The 20,348-nt window shown below is 42.6% G+C and overlaps 1 protein-coding gene across 1 annotated transcript in view; it reads left to right on the forward strand.

Annotated features, from left to right (window-relative positions):
- UCK2 (uridine-cytidine kinase 2) overlaps positions 1 to 18,553 on the forward strand; it is a 69,893-nt gene extending 51,340 nt beyond the window's left edge. Inside the window, exons 2-7 of the mRNA XM_036753531.1 lie at positions 1,595 to 1,754; positions 2,488 to 2,584; positions 4,345 to 4,487; positions 10,350 to 10,447; positions 14,310 to 14,358; positions 14,519 to 18,553. Of these exons, the coding sequence (XP_036609426.1) occupies positions 1,595 to 1,754; positions 2,488 to 2,584; positions 4,345 to 4,487; positions 10,350 to 10,447; positions 14,310 to 14,358; positions 14,519 to 14,658 (687 nt within the window). The 3' untranslated portion in view covers positions 14,659 to 18,553. The remainder of the gene's footprint in view (positions 1 to 1,594; positions 1,755 to 2,487; positions 2,585 to 4,344; positions 4,488 to 10,349; positions 10,448 to 14,309; positions 14,359 to 14,518) is intronic.
- Positions 18,554 to 20,348: the final 1,795 nt, after the last annotated feature.

Consider the following 20,348-nt stretch of genomic DNA (forward strand, 5'->3'; position numbering starts at 1 on the left):
TTAGTGCTGGACTCTGTGCACTTCTTTTGGTCTTCCTATTGTTTTCTTTAGGGGCATTGTGTTATTTCAGGATTTCAGGGACAGCTCAGGCAGGAGTACTTCCAAAGTGGTCTGATCCACTTTCTTGAATTTCCTGATCAGAGTTTGGTCTGATACAATTTTTTTAGATCTTTTTGGGAGGTAAGGAGGACAGGAGCTTCCTGTTACTCTGACATGTTGGCTCTACTTCTTGTGGCTTTCTTTCCTCAATGCCTATTCTAATGCCTTCCATTTCTTTTTCTGCTTTGATTGCTATAGCTAGTTTTTCTAGTACAATATTGAATAATAGTGGTGATAATGGGCATCCTTACTTCATCCCTGATTTTAGTAAGAAGGCTTCTAGTTTATCCCTATTACAGATAATGGTCACTGATGGTCTTAGAAACTACTTATCATTTTAAATAAAGCTCCATTTATTCCTGTGTTTTCAATAGGAATGAGTGTATTTTGTCAGATGCTTTTTCTGTATCATTTTAGATAATTGTATGATTTTTGTTTTTTGTTTTGTTATTGATTTGATCATTTATGCAGATAGTTTTCCTATTGAATTAGCCCACCTGGTCACAGCAGTCTTTGTGATATTTTGCTGTAATCTTCCTTGCTAGCATTTTATTTAATTTTTTGTTGCATCAGTATTCATTAAGGAAATTGGTTTTCTTCCTCTTGTGCTTTTCTTGCTTTTCTTTCTTTCTTGGTAAATAGTAAATGTAAAGATAGTTCTCAACATTCATTTTTTATAATATTGAGTTCCAAATTTTCCTCTCCCTCCCTTCCCTCTTCTGGCAAGCAATCTGATATAGGTTATACATGTGCAATCGTATTAAACATATTTCCACATTAGTCATGTTGTTAAAGAAGAAACAGCACAAAAGGGAAAAACCACCAAAAAAAACCCAACAACAAAGTGAAGCTAGTATGCTTCAGTTTGCATTCAGACTCCATAGTTCTTTCTTTGCTTCAAATCTCCTTTGATGTACACGATAGACACCAATTATGCCGTAAGATATAATATACGCAGGTGTCTGTAGTGTGGAAAAGACAGTGGATGAGATCTCACTTCCAGACCTGAGTCAAAAGGCCTGGGTTTTAAAATCCCACCTCAGAATTTACTAATGGCATAGTCATAGCAGGTCACTTAACCAACCCCTTGAATTCTAGAATTCTTCATTTCTTCACCTAGAAAAACAGGCTCATTATTTTATTAACTAAGTACTGGTGGGAAAAGATGTTTAGACCTTGCTTTAAGAGTTGCAATTATTCCTTTCCTCCTGTCTTGTACAATTTCATTGTCTTTATGCCTGTAGCCAGAGGCTGATGGGGCAGAAAGTAAGAGACAAGGAAGTCAGTCAAACCAAAATAATTTTTTTAAATTTTTTGTATTTGTTATCTGTACCATCCTTGTTAGGGGTTATTGAGATCCACATATGTTAATGAAGTAGGGAATTATAAACACCTACAAGTCCTAACTTTCCATGTTACTAAGTTTGAGATCCCCTCAACCTGTGAACTTTTCTCCCCTGTAACCTAACCACCACCTTTTGTTTTCCCTTTGCAGTCTTCAGTGTGCTCCAAAATTGTGCAGCTGCTGGGCCAGAATGAGGTGGATTATCACCAGAAGCAGGTGGTGATCCTGAGTCAGGACAGCTTCTACCGGGTGTTGACCATGGAGCAGAAGGCCAAGGCCCTCAAGGGCCAGTTTAACTTTGACCACCCAGGTAAGGAATTGTCACTGGCTAGTTTGGGGCTGCGGTGGTGAAGAGGGAGACAGACAGACAGACTCATGACACCCACCCCCACCCTCTCCCCTTTAACTAACTAACACACACAAACACAAACACACACACACACACACACACAGAGAAAGCAGTGGTCTGGCAGCACTTTAGGCTGCCTACATGTTCACAGCTGCATTCTCCAACCTCTAGCAGCCTTTATCAGCATACAAGTCCCACCCCTATGGAGCCCGATTAGCTAAGCAGCCCTCCTGATCTCTGCCAAAACATTGCTCCTCTAGCCTCACTGGCCCTAATCTTGGCAGGGATTCCAATTTCTGTCTGCATCAGTGCCCTTTGGGTTGGGTTGGGTAACTGGTGGAGAAAGGAGAAAGAAAGCTGGAATTTTAAGAAGAAGAAGAAAAAGTTTAGCAGGACTAACTGATATATCCCGAAAGTCTGATGTGATATGCAGTGTTCCACACTCATGGCCACCAGCTTCTACAAAGAAGGGGGAAGGAGAGGGATGCAGGCAGAATGCTTTATTCCTTTTTTAAAGGAAGTAATGTGCCTTAATTGAGAATCCACTTGTCATTGTGTGCTGGCTACTGAGTGCCTCATTACAGAGAGAAAAGTCAGTAAACTCCCAATGCTTGTGGGTGTCTTTTGTCATTTGAAATATTACTAAGGCTTTATGGAGTTAATGGCTGAGCCAAGAGCACCTCTCTTTCCTTAGATGCCTTTGACAATGAGCTTATCTTCAAAACCCTTAAAGAAATTACAGAAGGAAAGACGGTTCAGATTCCTGTGTACGACTTCGTCTCTCATTCCCGGTAAGAAACTTCTTCCCTTGCTCAGAGGTGGGGATTTCTGCCCCGGAGCACACAGTAGGCATGCAGCTCTTGGATCTGAACTGCCTCATGGAGGTTGAGTTTTAGGATTGGGAGATAAAAGGTTTGGTTGGGTTTGTAATAGGACATATTCATTGCAGCACCAGTGTTGTGGACATACCCGCGAGCACTGTGCCTGGAGTCAGCAAGACACGAGTAAAATCTAGCTGTGTAACCCTGAGAATGTCCCATCGCCTTTGTCTGCCTCAATTTCCTGTGAATAGTAATAGCATCTACCTCTGAGGGTTGGTATGAGGATCAAATAATATGTGTAATATGTGAGATGAGGGAGAATGGATAACTTAGAGACTATGAACCTAGGATATTGAAAGAATGGTGGTGCCTTCAGCATAGTTAACAAGCATTTATTAATTCTCTACCATGTGCCAAATACTGTATTAAGCATTGGGGAGACAAAGGTAAAAAGACCCAGTAAAGGATCCTGAGGAGTGGTCAGACAGGTAGGAGGATCAAGGAAAGGAAGATGATTGGCAATGTCAGAGGCTACAGAGAGGTCAAGAAAGATAAAGGTTGAGAAAAGGCCATTGGATTTTGACATCTTTGAACTCATTGGCGACTTTGGAAAGAATAGATTTAGTCAAATGATGAGGTTAGAGGCGAGATTGTAGATGGTCTTCTCAAGGAGCTTAGCCTTAAAATGGAGAAGGACCATAGTTATTGGTGATGGACCAATTCAGTGAGGGTTTTTTTGAAATTAGAGGAAGACATGGGTGTGTTTGTAGGTAGCGGGAAGGGAGAGATTGAAGATTAATGAGAATGGGTTGACAGAGGGAGGTGGTCTCTTGAAGTTGGATGAATTGGGACCACTTACACACTTTTTACAGTTTGCCTCAGCAAGGAAAAGGGTCACACACTCATGAAGGAGGAGACATTGTAGGAAGATAAGTTTTAGAAAAGCTTCTGTGTTGAATGGGGTGGTGAATCACTTAGGAAGATGTAAAAGGATAGTCTTGCCATGGTGAAAGTTCAGTTGAGGTTATGTATCATAAATTTGTAGTGGACCCAGTCAGTCTAGTTTCATGATTTTCTCCCACTTTGTTTATCAACATGTGTGTAGGAGTGAATGCAGAGCTCTCACTAAAATGGCAAATCAAAAGCCTTTATTAAGGATATGTTGTTTGTTTTGTGTTTTTGTCTAGTGTTATTGTTTTTCAGTCATGTCAGACTCTCTGTGACCCCGTTTTGGGGTTTTCTTGGCAGAGATACTGGACTGATTTGCCATGTCCTTCTCCGGCTCATTTTACAGATGAGGAAACTGAGGCAAACGGTGAAGTGACTTGCGCAGGGTCACTCAGCTACTAGGTGTCTGAGGCCAGATTTGAACTCAGGAAGATGAGTGTTCCTGACTCCAAGCCCATTGCTCTGTCCAATCACTTTAGAAGAGACTCTCAACCTAGTTGTGACTGCCATGCCCACAGTGGTTCTCGGAAGTCTTCCTAAAACTGTTTTGGAGTACAACAATGCTCTCATTTTACTGAGGGAGAAACTGAGTCCCAGAGAGGTTAAGTGACTGATCATATATGGGCAGAATTGGAAACTTTGTCCTCTAGTGCTCTTTCCAAAAGCTCTCCCTGTGACTCAGAGTTTGGCAGAGAAGCTCACCTCTTAGTCACCTCCTTTCTACTCTACTCTTTTTACTTTTTTGTCTAACCTTGCTTCACTTTCTGCCTTGTGCCTGGCAGGAAAGAGGAGACAGTGACTGTGTATCCTGCTGATGTGGTGCTCTTTGAAGGGATCCTTGCTTTCTATTCCCAGGAGGTGCGAGACCTTTTCCAGATGAAGCTCTTTGTGGACACGGATGCAGATACTCGACTCTCCCGTAGAGGTGGGTCTCGAAACCTCCCCTTCATATTGTAGTATAAGCCTCATAGACTTTGGATCCCACTTTATTTCCTCTGGGAATGCAGAGGTGGGTGTGCTCACCTTCAGCCAGCAGAGCCCTCTTAATCCCAGAATGCCCTTGTGGGGAAATGGTTCTGGTGACGTTAGAAGTGGCATTAGTCAGTCATTCTGTACAGGATAATAAATCCCCTGTGAGGTCACTGTTGGGTAACCTAAGAGGTTGGCATTTGGGCCTGCGGGAAAAGGGTGGGCTAAATACTCAGTTCCAAATAGTGTCCTCATGGGAAATTCAGAGTAAGATCAGGACATTTGCCTTTAGGGTATTTTGAGTCAAGAACAGCCTGTCCCTTAAACATTGACGAGACAGTAGTTCTTCCAGTTTTCACCTATATCCAATATTTTTTTAAAAAAATCATCTTTTAAAAAGTGTTTTCTATTGACATCTTTTTTTTTTTTTTGCATCCCTTTCATCTTCCAATATGTCTCTCCTCTCTTCCCTAGTCAGGGATCTATCTCTTCTAACAAAAAATAAATAAGAAATGTGTGGGGGAAACGAGGGGAGGGAAGGAGGAACATATTTTCTTGTCTCTCTTCTTTGGTACAAAGCTTCGTCTTTGCAATTATACCATATTAAGTTTTTTTTTTGTTATTCTTTTAATTTACGTTGTTGAATTAAGTGTATCTTTTCCTGACTCTGCTCATATCAGTTCCCATAAATCTTCCTTTACTTCTCTTTTGGCCTTCCTTTTTATCATTTTATATTACTCAATAATATCCCATTACATTTATTTACTATAATTACTTAGCCCTTCACTAATCAGTGAGCATCAAATTTATTTCTATTGTTTTGTTTTTCCATGGCAGAAGTGCTTTTAAATACAAAGTGCCGTCTCCTATATGAGGTCTTTTCTGATTCTATATCTTCCCGCCTCCAGCTGCTAGTACCCAACTCTTGAAAAATGATCTTGTATTTAATTCCACATGCACTTTTATTTTGATATAATTCAACGACAATTTTGTTTTACATTTGTGTCATCACACCTAGCACAGTAGGCACCTAGTAGGCACATATCCTGCCTCACAGTAGGCACATAGTAGATGTGGGTTGGCTTGTTGATTTTAAAGTGCTGAGTTTTAATTCTGCCTAATAACCCAGGCACTGGATCAGTAACAGTGCCAGTTTTATAGGAGAGAGACTGGTAAACACAGAACCCTAGGCCACTACAAGCTAGCAGCAGCCCCTGAATCTGTCATTTTGGTTTTCAGGGCCCATGTAGATAGCTTTTTAGGCAGATGAAATGTTGGTAGGATTATAGCTCCACAGCTAGAAGGGAGCCAAACCCATTCGTTTTTCACATGAGGAATCAAGGGCCAGTGAATTTCAATGAGTTCAACTTCACACAGGTAGTGAACACACCAGGAGGATGGGAACCCAGTTACTTAAGAGAGCCTACGCTCTCTCCCTTGGGCCCTGCTGCCTGCCAAAGTCTTACAATTTGTCTTTTGCAATGACTATTAGATTCAGTATCCAGATTGAAAAAAAGAGAGAGAGACCTTAGAAGATTATAGGGAAGTGAATACATGATTTTTCCCTTCCTAGGGGCGTTGTAATCTGTGATAGGTGAATCTCCAGAGAAAGCAATTTTGTGGACTACAGTTAGGGGTTCTAGTCTTCTCTCTGCCACTGTTTAGCTCTTGTTGGGCCGCAATTCCCTCATCTGCAAAATGGGGGCCAGATGACCTCTAAAGTGTCTTCTGGCTCTAACATTCTCTCATTCTGTAAGGCTTTGTTTTTAAAGCTATGTTGCTTCGGGGCAAGATATGGTGAACTTTCTTTTTAATGATGCTGCTACCCAGATTGAGTAAGGAAATCTTTTCATATTTCTTCCCTTCTCCCTCCTACCCCGTGCTGCTGCACTCTGCCCAATCCCCCTACCTGCATCCACTGAATGCATAAACTTTACCAACAAGCCCTTGTACCCTTTCCATAACCTTCTTAGCAATTGATTGTGCCATGGTTTTGCGTGTCCTCTGCCAAGATAAAATATCATTATCTACAGAGAACACTGTGTGTGTGTGTATGTGTGTGCTTGCCCTTACCCTGATGTGCCAAGAGGTCATTAGGTTTCCCACCAATGGTTACTCACAGATTCCCAAATATGTTAGAACATGATATTGGGCTGGGTGACTTCAGGCCCAGGCTTACATCATTGCCAGTCCAGCCCATGTAGTTGGAGCTGAAATCAAAGCCTCAGAGAATGAGATGAATCAAGACTAGTCATAGGGTCACACAGTGTTAAAGGTGAAAGCGACCTTAGTGCTTCCATTCAAAGAGCAGATAGCCTCATGTACATGTTGTCCAACAGGCACAAATATGTTTATACCTTGCTTGAAACGAATTATCAGGTCACTGAATAGGACAACTTCCGTTGTCCTGTTGATAAGATCATAGAAGATTCCTTGATATTTAACAGGCATTAGAGATCCATGATTGGAGGAGAACTATAAAGCTACATTTTGTCCTCCTGAATCAAATCCTTTTTTGTTATTTTATTCACAAGAATTTACTCATAAAAGGTAATATTGCTGGCAACAGTTATTGATGTCTTGCTTGCCTTTTGGGGTTGGTGGTGGGAAGATAATATCGTCCCCAATTATATTTTTTAACTTATTTTGAAAATAGTTCAATTTCATTGTGTTTCTTACTTCTTTTTATGCTTTCTGGTCACTCTTTCTTTGGTTAGAACTTCCTTTCTCTCTGCTGCCTTTTCTGCATGTCTTCGTCCAGCTTTAAGCAAAGAGTCTGGAATGTGGAAGTAGGGGACCTGAGCTGGAATGGCCAATTCAGTGGCTTTTTAGCCCTGTGACTCAGGTCAAGTCTCATAGTTTCTTTAAGTCTCACTTTTCTTATCTGTAAGATGAGGGAGAGGGCTGGAGCGATGTTTCAGGTTCCTTCTGGCTCTTGGATACAGTCATCTGAGTGAGACAATCAAGGCATCCTCCTTCCTCATTTTGCTTGTTTTTAGAGTAGGCTTTGTGTCCTTTTTTTTAAATCGTTCCCTTTATACAACAAGATATATTGTACATGCATCAAAGCTTTCTGCTTGCTGATCATTTACTGTTTCTGTGATTTCATCCACTGGTATACTGTTTCTGTCATTCATCCACTGGTATACTATCTCTTTCCAGTGTGCACATGAGATTTTTCAGCTTTCTGAACCACCCTTTTGCAACAGAGGTGTACTTACGGGGTGGGGAAGAAGCAGTGGTCACATGTAAAAGAATTATTTGAGACTTAAAATTCTTCTCCTTCCTCCATCTTCATTTTTTTTTTTTTGCTTTGTTTTTAAACCCAACTGTGAGCTTTCCCTTTTCACTGACATTCCAAAGGGACACCTAGTCAGTCTCCATGGGCAAATTCCTTTGCAGTGGGATTTCTCCCTTCCTGGCATTGATATCTCTCATCTAGGGATATGTGAATAAAGCCAATTAAACTTAAAGAAACTAATAACTGGCTCTTTCTGAACCTTTCCTTTACAAATGGCACCCTTCCCCAGAATGCAAGTCATGGAATGGGATGCAGATTGATATCTTGCAGTATTTGTTTACTTACCCATCCCTGAGCAACTGCCCTTTTCGTTGTAAATCTGAAATGTGTTACAAATGCTGGAATTTCTTTTTAATTTTCTCTTCCTTTGCCATCTTGAATCAGAGAGAATTAGGAAGAGAATCATAGGTAGGATTGTAGATGTGGACCTGGAAGGGACAACAGAGGTCATCTAGTCTAACCTTCTCATTTTACGGATGAGAAAACTGAGATCCAGAGAAATAAAGTGACTTGTCCTGGTCATTAGTAAATTAGCATTAGTAAATGACAGAGCCATTATTTGAACTCATGTCCTTGGACTCCCAATCTGGCCCTCTTCACGCTGCCTCTGCTACCTGTACTTTAAAGCCCATTTCAAATGCTACTTCCTACATAGAGCCTCTCCTGATCCCTATGTCGCTAACAGTCCTCCTCTTTGGACCTGACAGCCCTTTATTTTTCATCTTTCAGCATAATCCTCATGTAACATTTCATTTTGTAGTTAACTGTTTTTGTGTCTTACTCTTCTGCTGGATTATGAGCAAAGTTCATGTCATATCCAAACTTTGGATCTCCCTCAGTGCCTAGCACAGTGCTCTGCATATAACAGTTGTCTCTTATAAGATGTCTGAGTGAATAGCTGTTTGGAGGGAGTCATTGTAAGCCTAAATGGAACTGAGCCCAAAGGGCACACACTATTTTTACATAGAGCAGGGTAGTCACCATGACTGGACCTACTCTCCCTGGCATCCTCTTGTCCTAGGCAAAGGATTTATTCCATATGAATCTATTAGGGCTAGAAAACGGAGGAAGCAAAGTACTTATTAAGATTTACCACGTGCCAGTTGTTGTGTCTAGTGCTTAGGGATACAAATACAAGCAGAAAAAAAGGAGTTTATGTTCTAATGGGAACAGGGTGAAAGTACTTGGTGGGAGCATAGTATGGTTTTAATCCAGGAAATCAGGAAAAGAGCCGGGAGGAGGAAGAAAACAGGCTTGCCATCATGACTCTCCATCAGAAGGGGGATGAGGCCTCACCTTGCAGAGGAATATTCCAGGGTGAGCCCGCAGCAGGGCTAGTAGGATATTCCAGAGTGAGGAGGCCCCAGGTGCTGAGGGAAGTTCCAGGATGGTTATCATGTGGTTATCCTGTCCTTTGGATATTTTGGAGGGCAGAGGTTAGGATGAATCTAGACAAACCTACCAAATGACAGCCCTTCCTGTTATCTTGATGAGGATGCATACCTTTTCCCTTGGGAGACATAGGTATCTTAACTTCCTTGATGGCCAGACCAGACCAGACCAGAAAGGACCCAGCCTAAACTGCTCCAAGCAGCAAATGCATTCATTCCTCCTCTTCTCGGTTGTCATTCTTCCAGGAGAGTTACTAGATTTTGTGGTTATTTCAAGTTTCAGTGCCTGAGACTGTTGCCTTCCTTCCTTGAGCTGAAAAAATAAGGGCTTTTGCAGGAATTCAAAAGTGATGCTAAGTAGGGGGCACTTTGCTCTCTTTCTTTTCTATTTCATAATTAACGAGCATTTATTTTCTCTCCTCACCTCATCTCCCCCACCCTGCAACATTTTTCTCCTTTGGCAAGTTTATTTGTGCATGGTGGAGTGTCAGAAAGGGCTTCCTTTGAGCAAAGCTCTTGGTTTGTGACAAGTAGTCCTCAACTGTCCACAGCTGAAATTGCCTGTGATGGAGTTAATATGAGGACAGAATGGCAAAGTTGGGAATAATGAGTTTGTAACCGACATTTGGTACTTGGAATTCTGGGAGGAGCATAGAGCAGATTTATTGAGGATGGATGTGGGGGTAGGCTGGAGGTGAGCTAGAGAGGATAGGGGAGGCGGGAGAGGGAGAGAGAAGGAGAGTTGGTTTCTCTTCACTCCTTGCCTGGCTTTGACATGCAGGCAGGAGCAGCTCATGGCCTTTCTAAACCTCAAATCAGATCCTAGTAGACAGACTCCAGGTAACTGACCCAAGTCTTTTTTTGTTATTGTAACATATGAAAAAATGTTGCAGAAATAAAATAGGCTGCTTGGTCAACCTTGGTGGTCCCTTGTATTATACAGGGATTTTCTTGATTGTAAGACATCAGATGCAACTTGATGTTCCCCAAATTGCAGCTGGCCTGTTCTTTGAACAGTCTGATGGTCCCTGTGTGCTAGAGTCCAGAGGGCCTCAAAGAGCGGAGGGAGGGAGGGGTTGGCCAGTGCAGCATTTTCTTGACTGTGTTGTTTTTTCTTCTCTTGTAGTGTTAAGGGACATCAGCGAAAGAGGGAGGGACCTGGAACAGATCTTATCTCAGTACATTACGTTCGTCAAACCTGCCTTTGAGGAATTCTGCTTGCCAGTAAGTCTTGCACCCCGCCACCCCCTTCTCTAATTCACAAATTACAATTTAATAATGCAAACAAAGCTTACTCAAATGGATGCAGCTCTGGCCTCCCTGCAGCTAACTTCCCTCACCTTCCTGTTTTTATAGATGCCTGAGTTGCTTCCCTTCTTGCAGCCCAGAGAAAGGCTACCTCAACCAATTTCTTGCCTGGCAAAGCTAAATGTACTGGCCCCAAGGGGCATTCTGGGAGTTGTTCTGTCTTGCATCCCTTTGGCGTGGGATCTGGTATGCTTTTTGTTGCCAGATCTCAGGCCAACTTCTAGCTACCCAGCAGCCTCTACTCACTCAGCTGATTCACCCAGCATGATAATTACATTAAGCTCCGTTGTTTCATATTGGTCTGAAATGTTGTATACTATGAGATCTGTCCCCATAATGACTTTCTCACAGGTTTTTACCTCTTAAGGTTTTTCCTTGGTTCTGACTTAGTTCTGAAACAGCTGGTTTAAATTTGGGAGGGAGACATAAAATCAGCTTTGTACTGTGAGACTCGCCTCGAAAATGTCCTCACTTCCTCATTGGCACAGAGCCATTGTAGCCATCAGCTCAGCAGTGAAGTGACTGTAGTCCATTTTCAGGGAAGGAAGGCATCCCTTAAGGAGAAGTCTTTGTTTCTGTAGAATTGGATCCCAGCCCCTGAGGTGCACTCATCTTCCCTGGTACATGACAGAAGGGGACAGGATGAGGTAGTGGGAGAATGATCTGGAAAGAGAAGTATGTAGTGTATGAGTTTCCTATCTCCATCTCAGTCATATCGGCCTTGTGGGGGAAAATGTAACAATTTCTTCCCAACCATTCTGGCTCCGTTTTATTTAAACTCTTATGAGATGGCTCCTGAGAGACATCTGTTGGGAGCTGATTGATAGGCACGCATCCTCCTGAAGGATGAGGAAGCTGTTTGGTCTGTGAAGCCAAGAATTGTGATTATTGTATTTATCCCTTTAGAAAATGTATTGCAAGGTTTTCATCTTCACTCCCACTTCCGTTCCATAAACTTGGTTAGAAAAAAGTCTCCCTGTCTTTAACTCTGATTAAAGAGATACTAGTTAACTGGTAGAAAATTATCACAAACCAGTCCTCATTTCAGGTAGCCAGTGTCAGATCAGAAATGGGAGAAATCTCAAGGATTCAATTAGGGCAACAGGTGCCCTGGTCCTTCTGGAGATTTTCTTTGTAGGATCAGGTCAGGTGGTGATAGAGAGCACCAGGTAGGTCTTGGTAGCAGAGAAGCAGTGGAACTTCACAGTGGCAACCCTTTGTCCTTCTTATCTCTTAATAGAGCACTAGGCCTGGAGTCAGGAAGGCTTGAGTTCAAATCTAGTTTCAAATACTTATTACTTACATAACTATGGGCAAGTCACATCTCTATCTGCCTCAGTTTCCTTAACAGTCAAATAGGGCTGATAATAGCACCTACCTCCCAGGGTTGTTGTAAGGATCAAATGAGATAATATTTAAAACCAGTTCAGTGCCTGGCACATAGTCAGTGCTTAACAAAAACTTGTTCCCTTCTCCTCCTCTGTAAGTGTACCATGTTTCTTAATGTAAGCAGAGGTAACTCTGGGTAATTTGGTTTTCTTTCTAGTTTTTTTTTGTTTGTTTTTGGTATTTTTTTGGAGGGGGGAAGGCAGGGCAATTGGGGTTAAGTGACTTCCCCAAGGTCACACAGCTAGTAAATGTGTCAAGTGTCTGAGGCTGGATTTGAACTCAGGGCCAGTGCTCTACTCACTGCACCACCTAGCTGCCCCTGCTTTCTGGTTTTTTGCCCAACACATTGGTGAAAATTAGAATTTGGGGCTTTCTGTTTCTCCAGCCATCCAACTCATTCCTCCCTCCCATCTAGCTATTAAATACTTAAGGAAGGCCAACACATTCCATTGTAAGCCAGGGACTGAGATGGAATGTCTCTTTAGTTTGGTTCAGGATTGCCTGAGCAATATTTTTATTCTACGTCAGCAGTCTTGGAAGTTTATCTTAGACCTTTTAGGATTTTTACTTCAAATTGTTTCTCATTGTCCTCATACATCCCATCCCCCTATTCTTGCTCAAACTTCCAGTGCACAATCAATCAACCAGTAGATATCTATCCCTTCTTGTGTGCAAAGAAAATACATACATACCGAGAGCTGTTTAGGTCCATCCCTCAAGACCTTAGAGCCCAGTCTGTCTGGGGAGAAAAGATGTCACTGTATTTGCTTCAGTGGATCTGTGTCATGTTGAGTTAAACCACACACAGAAAGCACATTAGTTTTGGAACTCAGGTAAAACAGAATTAATATTTAGTTTTACAGTTTTAAGAAATTAGTACAGTTTGTTTTTTACTTTTTGTTCCCTATTGAATTAAGTTCCTGATGTGAGTCTGAGCAGAAAGTAATTAGGAAAATAAATCACCTCCTGGAATAATTGTTTTGTAGTCATTGGCTCAGCTGGAAGAGCTTGGGGGGAGGTAAAATGCCCAAATTACTTCTGTTTAGCTTGAGAAGATACTGTGGGGTTTCCAGGTGAAGACAGTGTTTGCTATTCAGGCCCTCATTTATTCTGCACCTCCCTTCCCACAGTTCTCTATTTCTTGCCTCAGGAGAAAATAAACTGCTATCTGGGTTTTCTTCTTGAGTCATCTGTGTGAAAACCTAAGCAGAACGGCTCCTTCCCTGCTTGTTTGTCCAGTTTTTCTACTGGACACGTCTTATGCTTTTCCTTTTTTGGCAAAGTAGATCACATATTGGTGAGGAGGGAATGAAATGTTTGCCTTGCCATGCTAAATTCTGATGTGCAAAGCAAGTGAGTGTGTAGAAAGTGTTTAAATGTCAGTAATGAATTTGAGGAGAGGAAGTGATTGGGCAAAAGGAACTTGAGAGTGAGACTTAGTGCCAATTAGATAATTTGAGTACAGGTCACTGAAAGTCAATATTTACATTTAATTTTTATTTTTCCCAATTACATGTAAACAAAAATTCATTCATTCATTTTTTTTTTAAATTTTGAGTTCCGTAGTCTCTCCTTCTCTCTTCTCCTTAAGATTGACTTAAAGAAAAAGCAATCACTTCGGTTGTATTATCTATACAGCTATCCCATTGGTTGGGGCAGGCACATAAAGTCAGATAAAATTCTTGTTTTGTTTTTTTTTTGTTCAGCCAATGTGTTTCTAAATTATCTCCAATACCCCCTTCAATCATGTTTCTACCAACCAGGGCTTGTCTTTAATTTTTTGAGAGATCTTTGCCATAAGCTTTTAAGATTAATCACACACACAACTTGTATACTGTTATAACAATCAGTGACATTTCACAGTACCATCAATGAAACGAGAGGGAAGCCACTCAGCCTGTTGCTCAGGATACAGATTGCATAGACGGTGAATTGAAACTAGTACATAAAACTGAGGTGTCTTTACTCTCCTAAGCATCAGTCTGTTTACAGTCCCATTCATAATGTGTTTCCCATGGAGTCAATCAATGTGGCTGGCCAGAGTTCGCCTATATAGAGCTCATGGTTCTAAATTGTAGAATTCTTAGTAAGTACAGCAAAGGACGTATTACATAAGAACTCTTTATAGGATCATAGGTGGTAAAGCTGAAAGGGATCATCTAAGCCCTCATTTTACAGATGCAGAAACTGAGGCCCCCAGGAGCTAAGGAATGCAGTCAGTCAAAGTTACACAGCTATCAAGTGACAGAGCCAAATTATAATGAAGGTTCTCAGCCTACAAAGTCACAGTGCGCAGTACCTTCTCCCATTCCATGCTCTGGTAGTAAGGTGTGTTCCAGAAGCTCCAACTTCTCCTGTAATGCTAATTTTTAAAAAATCTTTTTCACAGACCAAGAAATATGCTGATGTGATTATTCCCAGAGGTGTGGATAATATAGGTGAGTCCTGGAGGGATGTGGTGGGGGTGGGAGGAAAAACAAGAAAAGAGAAGGAGAAAGGGAAGAAGGAGAGGAGAATGACTGGGGTGCTTTGTTCTGTTCTGACCCACCTTTTTCTTTTCCTGGATCTCCTAATATTTGTGCCTCTCTGCTCCTACAGTGGCCATCAACCTCATTGTGCAGCACATCCAAGACATCCTCAATGGAGGACTTAGCAAGCGCCAGACCAACAACTGCCTCAACGGTTACACCCCCTCCCGTAAGAGGCAGGCGTCGGAGTCCAGCAGCCGGCCACACTGACCTCCTCTGCCCAGCTCCGCGTCTCTGCCCCTGAACCCTACCCCTTATTCACCCAGGAGACAAAGGAGGAAGGGCGAGGAGGCACCGCCGATCTGTGTATATAGTGTTGCCAGTGACATGACTGTATGTAAGAAAACACCCATGAAGACGAAATGCCTTTGATTTTTGTACTTTGGAATGGGCAGGGCGAAATGGAAGATGACCTGAGTTTAAGAGACAAACTGTGCCAGGAACTACCAGTGATGCTGAATTACAAGTCCATCGTGTAACCAGTTATAAATATATACATATATATATAAAAATCTATTTTTGTGTAAATGTAGAATAATGTAAAGCTGTTTGCCGTGAGTATTTTCCAAGGGGATACCGTGAGAGCTCGTGCTTGTATTTTCTGGGTAGGTGCTTTAGCCCCCGCAGAGGGCCTTTGTTTCTTACATTTCCAGGTAGGATAAGCCAGCAGTTCGAGCATCTGTCAAGGAGGAGTGATGCTGAGAGAAGGACAACTGAGTCCTGAGTGCTGGTGGATTTCTAGAAAGGATTAGCTTCTGACATTCCTCCCTGTCCCTCCTAGTGCTGCTCTCTTCTGACAGATGCCATCTTCTGGGGCTGCTCCTTAAGGATGCGTGGGAGGTGAGGGGAACTCTGTCTTTTAGTCAGGAATGAGGGAAGACCCCAAAATCATACTCAGGGAAGGAAGTGCCCTGCAGAAGAGAGTAAGTCTTCAATGTTTTCTTTGCCCCCTCCTTTCCCCATATCTAGTTAGTCTGTATATCCCTCTCTTTTTTCCTTCTCAATCGTCTCAAGAGAGGCCAAGGGTGCCTCTGGTTCCCACCAGAGTGAGTAGGAATTTGGTGAGATTGCTGTCACCACAGAAACAGCAAGAACGGAACAGGGGAGAGTTTGCCAGATACTGGCGCTGGCTTCAGATGGCACCTGGAAAGACTTGAGTGATCTGCATTAGGGATTTCCCCTGCCCTGTTGTTATGCAGCAATTGAAGAGTCTGGGCTTCTTTATTTCCTTTCTGATCAGTGGCTCTGGCTCTCAGGCCCTGCCACATGGCCAATTTTCTCAGTGATAGGAGAGCCAGTGCAAGATGCTTAAGCTATCTCCCGCTCTGACAGAGGGGTAGCTTTGTTTCCTTCCCCGCCCCCCCCCCCCCCAAAAAAAAGACGCATGCACTTTTAGTAGGATGAGCTCGATCCCCTTCCCAGTGATGATTTTCATTTGCAATGTGACAACCAGGATAAAATTGCTGTTACCACAGAGAAGGGAACAGCTCCATCCTGTGCCTTAGAGGTGCTAGAAAGAAGGGACTGTGCATTTTCATCTTTAATAACTGGAACTTCCTCTAATTAGAGGGAGGTAAACCCCAGCCAGGCCCCTAGTGATGCCTTCCTTCCTGGAATAGATTCCTAGCTGACTTCTGGAGGGTTGGAAAAATCAGAACTACCGGATTCATGAGTTGTGATTTTAAAGTAACATGACTGATTTAATTTTATTTTGTTTTTTATATACTTGCCAGATCGTCTTTATCCAAAATTTGTGTAATCCTTCTAAGTAAATCACCTAGGGGAGTGGGGGTTGGACAAGGATAGGGGACAGACAGACTATTCAAGCATTTTGGGAACTCTGCAGGTGGCCTTCAAGGTCTAGTTTGAGTCACAAAACAGAATCACTCTCATCACTTGGCCCCAACTTGTCTTTTAACCCCAGATGGCATCATGTGGCTCAGTCTGCCCCTTCATATTCACAGACTTGGCTGCTTCTTAACTGAACCCACCCCCACGGACAGAGCTTTGCCAGCTCTCAAAAGGTGCCACCCTTTAAAAACAAACAAACACTTGTTTCTTCAGAGAGAAGGGCTCTCTGAAGGCAGTTCAAGAGAGGAGTTCCCAGAATGTTTTAAGCCATGGAAGTGTCATTGATTTAATGCGTCATGCTTTTGAGGTGTCCCCTTTGAAGGAGAACGACATGCTTTTGTGTGTAGAAGTTTTGGAATCTTTTTCTTAGGATTCAGTCACATTCCTTTATAGTCACACCTCAGATTGCTCTGAGGCATGGGGAGGGGGAGGATAAGACAGAGCCAGGAGCCTCAGGATAGGTGGGGCCTAAACCCCAGATGGGGGCAGTCTGCCCACGGGAAGTGTCTGTCTCAGAGAGTCTTTGCCTTGCAGCGGGTACCATGCTCAAATTTACTTGAAGCTCCCAGGTGCCAAACCATTTAGTGCCTTGGCTGCCTATCCCACTGCCTTGTAAGACAGATTCTTCTGTTGTCACTGACGTTTCTACTTAGTTGCTTCTTCATCTACTTGTGGTATTGGGACCAAGGCCATCCCCTGAGCAGGTTCTCTTCTCCACATAACCCCACCCATCCCCTGGTCCCTCTCTCCACTGCTGCTCTATCTTCCGCTAGCAGCCTCTGGCCTTTCCCAGTCACAGTCATTGACAGGCTCAGCTGACAGGCAAAGGAGGCTGGGTGGTATTTATTTCCCAGGGTTGATCAGGATCCAAAGATGACCTCCCCAAAACTGTATAGCACAGAGCAGAGATTGACATAGTGGAAGAAAGGAAGAAATTCAGTGGTGTAATCCGGGTCCCTGAGTGCCCCAGGAAGGGTGCCATCATCTATAGGTGTGACATATTTTTATTGAGCTTCTCTTATCCTTATGCCCCTGTGCAGATATTAGGATGCAGACAAAGATGAGCACAATGGAAGGTTCCTTTAGATTCACCATCAGAAGGTGCTAAGTTTCTGTCTTGAAACTCGGGATCTGCAGCCTTGTAGCTGGGATGATCTAATGTGATAACAGTCTAGCCTCACCCTAACTCCTGAACCAGTGAACTCCTGACTCCTCTGTTCTTCATATCCCATGTAATCCAAGGAAAAATGAGTTGTGGGGTAAGGGTACTAGGAGAATTAGTGGATGCTATTGGGAATGTAGTTGGTCCAGCCCAGACTGTGGGCCAGGAGAGGTAAAAGTGGCAGGTACACAACTGCAGAGCATTCCCAAGAGTTCACTATAACCACATGTTCTTTAGCAGGGGTAGTTAATCATGGGGAACATGTTTTTCTGCCCCTCATTGGGTTCTGGGTCACATCGTTGCTTGCAGAATTTGGAACTTCTTTGCTGGATCAAATGTGGTACAAAAGCCTCTTAAGGAGGTGAGTGGGTTAATCTCATAGGATTTATGGCCCTGGGTTTGGATGGGAAATCAAGACTCCCAAAATCCATTCAGTGTTGCATGTAAATAAGTGACCTCTTGGTGTGGTCTCTTGGAACTCTCTTGGCCTGGCAGCAAAGAAATGGGAGGTTAGGAGCATGTGTTCTTCTGTGTCCTACAGCCCCCACCTTACCTTCTGTACATCAAATCTTCCAATCCCCAAAATGAATTGGATATATTTTAGCCCATGAAGACTAAGCTGAGTCCATGAAGATTGGACCTCTTTACAGAAAGGACTGTTTGGATGCCTGCCACTCTTACTTGACTCTTCTAAAATTTTTCATTGGGTCCGGTAGGCAAAGCATGTTTTATTAGCTGGAGTGGTGGTAGCAAGCAGGTTCTAGGCAGGAGAGAAACCTGTGGAAGTGAATTGAGAGTGTGTGGCTCCTTTTACCCATCAGTGAGGGTCACTCTGTATCAGGCAAATGTTTAAAAATCTGCCCGTGCTACTTTAATATCTCTCTGCCTTCAGGTATATGATAGGAAGAGGCAGTAGCTGCCAGTATTGCCTCTGGATTCGGATTGGGTTGTTGGTGAGGGGTTAGATTTTTTTGTTGTTGTTTTGTTTTAAGTTTACACATTTGCCTTTTCTGTTTTGTTATTAGTGATGAAATACTCTTGCCTATGCGTTTTCTGTCCTTCCCTGTAAATAAAGATGGAACCAAAAGGATACGACCCTTTCCTTTGCCTTTATATTTGTTGTGATCAGAAAAATAGTGGTTAAACTTGGTGTGAGTGTGAGGGTAACCTTAGCAGGCCTCTGTATAGGAAGGTCTAAAAGAACTCTGGAGTCTAAGCTCTTCTAGAGAAGGAAGACGCATCCTCTGATGTGTCCTCTCCCTTAAGAACACCACAGGTTTGTAAAGAGCTTTCACAGACATCTCCTTTGAGCCTCATAACCCTTTGAGGTGGGCAGGGCAAGGTGTGTCCCCTTGACCCAAAAGCAATCTGAGGCCCAAAGAGATTAAGGGGACTTTTCAAATCCACGTGGCTGCTGACTGGGAAAAAGCCAGATCTTCCTGCCCTTGGCCTGGTGTGTTCCTTTCTGAATATGATCCAACCTAGCCTCTGTGAATTGGTCTGTGAAAAGGTCACTTTGCCTATGATTCTCAACCCTTACCTCAAGCCTGAACTTTTGCCGGAACCCCATGAATCATTTTTCCTACCTGAGGTAATTTCTACTGTTGCTACTCTCTGGTCTTATGGGCAAGAGGTGAGGAGAAGACATTGGTTTCTCCAGGTGCTAGTTTAATCAAACATCAGGAGTCAGGGCAACTTTTAAAGAGAAACCATGAAACCATGAGAAACTATGAAGCTTTGGAAAATATTTTGATTGTTTCAATAGAGTTTATTTGTAATCCAGCATTGAAAAACATGCTTCTAAGTAGAGGTCCATAGGCTTCCCCAGTCCACTGAGGAGGTCCGTGACCCAAAAAAGTCAAGAAGTCCTGCGTCAAAGGTGATAGTGAAAAGGAAGACGCTCAGATTGTGTTGCTGGGTCTCTTCTGTGCTCACTCAGTATGAACCCAGCCATAAACTTCAAACCATTAAGAACCATGCTGATTTTCCCAACTTTGGATTCCACTCCAATAGTCATATATTTGTATATATGTATGTATGTACATATGTGTGTATGTTTATATATACATATACACACGTACGAGTTTAAAACTTGAAACCCTAAGTGAAAGGAATTAGTTTGAACAGGATTCAGATATTGGAGGCATTGTGGGGTAGTAAAGAAAAGAAAATGCAAGCTTTGAGTCCCAATCCTGTCAGCTTTCTATGTGATCTTAGGTAAATCACTCGACTTCTCTGGGCCCCAGTTTTCCCATTATAATCCACTAAGGGCTGTTACACTTCTAAAATTGTATTAATTCAAAAACTAAGTGCCTACTACATGTAATCCACTATGCTAAGTGTGAGGATTCAAAGTTAAAATATGCTTTTGGTAGGTGCTTATGCTGGGTTAACCACTGGACATTTAAGTAAAGGCAAAAGCAGTCCTTACTTTCCAGAAGTTTAAGGTCTAAGGGGTGAGACGATATAACTAGATACAGAGGAGACACATATAAAACACACACACGATGAACAATAAAAATTTGAGGGGAAGGTTCTAGCAACTGAGATGGATCCAAAAAGGACTCTTGCATAAGGTGGGCTTTGAAATTTATTACTGAAGGAAGCCAGGATTCTAAGAAGAGAATAATCTGGGTATGGTGAGGGAAGGGCTAGAGGGCAGAGCAGCTAGTGCAAATGGAGATGGCAGATGCCATGAAAAGCAAATAGACCGATATGGTAGAATGAATCATAGAATGCCTCCACCAAGGAGGGTAAAAGCTGTACAAAGACTAGAAAGGTAGAGATGGGCCAGGATATCAAAAACTTAAAATGCCAAGCAGAGGGTTTTATATTTATTTGATCCTGGAGGCAATATGGGGTCACTGGAGCTTATTGAGTAGAGGGG

The sequence above is a fragment of the Trichosurus vulpecula genome, chromosome 4 (genome assembly GCF_011100635.1).
Source record: "Trichosurus vulpecula isolate mTriVul1 chromosome 4, mTriVul1.pri, whole genome shotgun sequence".
Lineage (NCBI taxonomy): Eukaryota > Metazoa > Chordata > Mammalia > Diprotodontia > Phalangeridae > Trichosurus > Trichosurus vulpecula.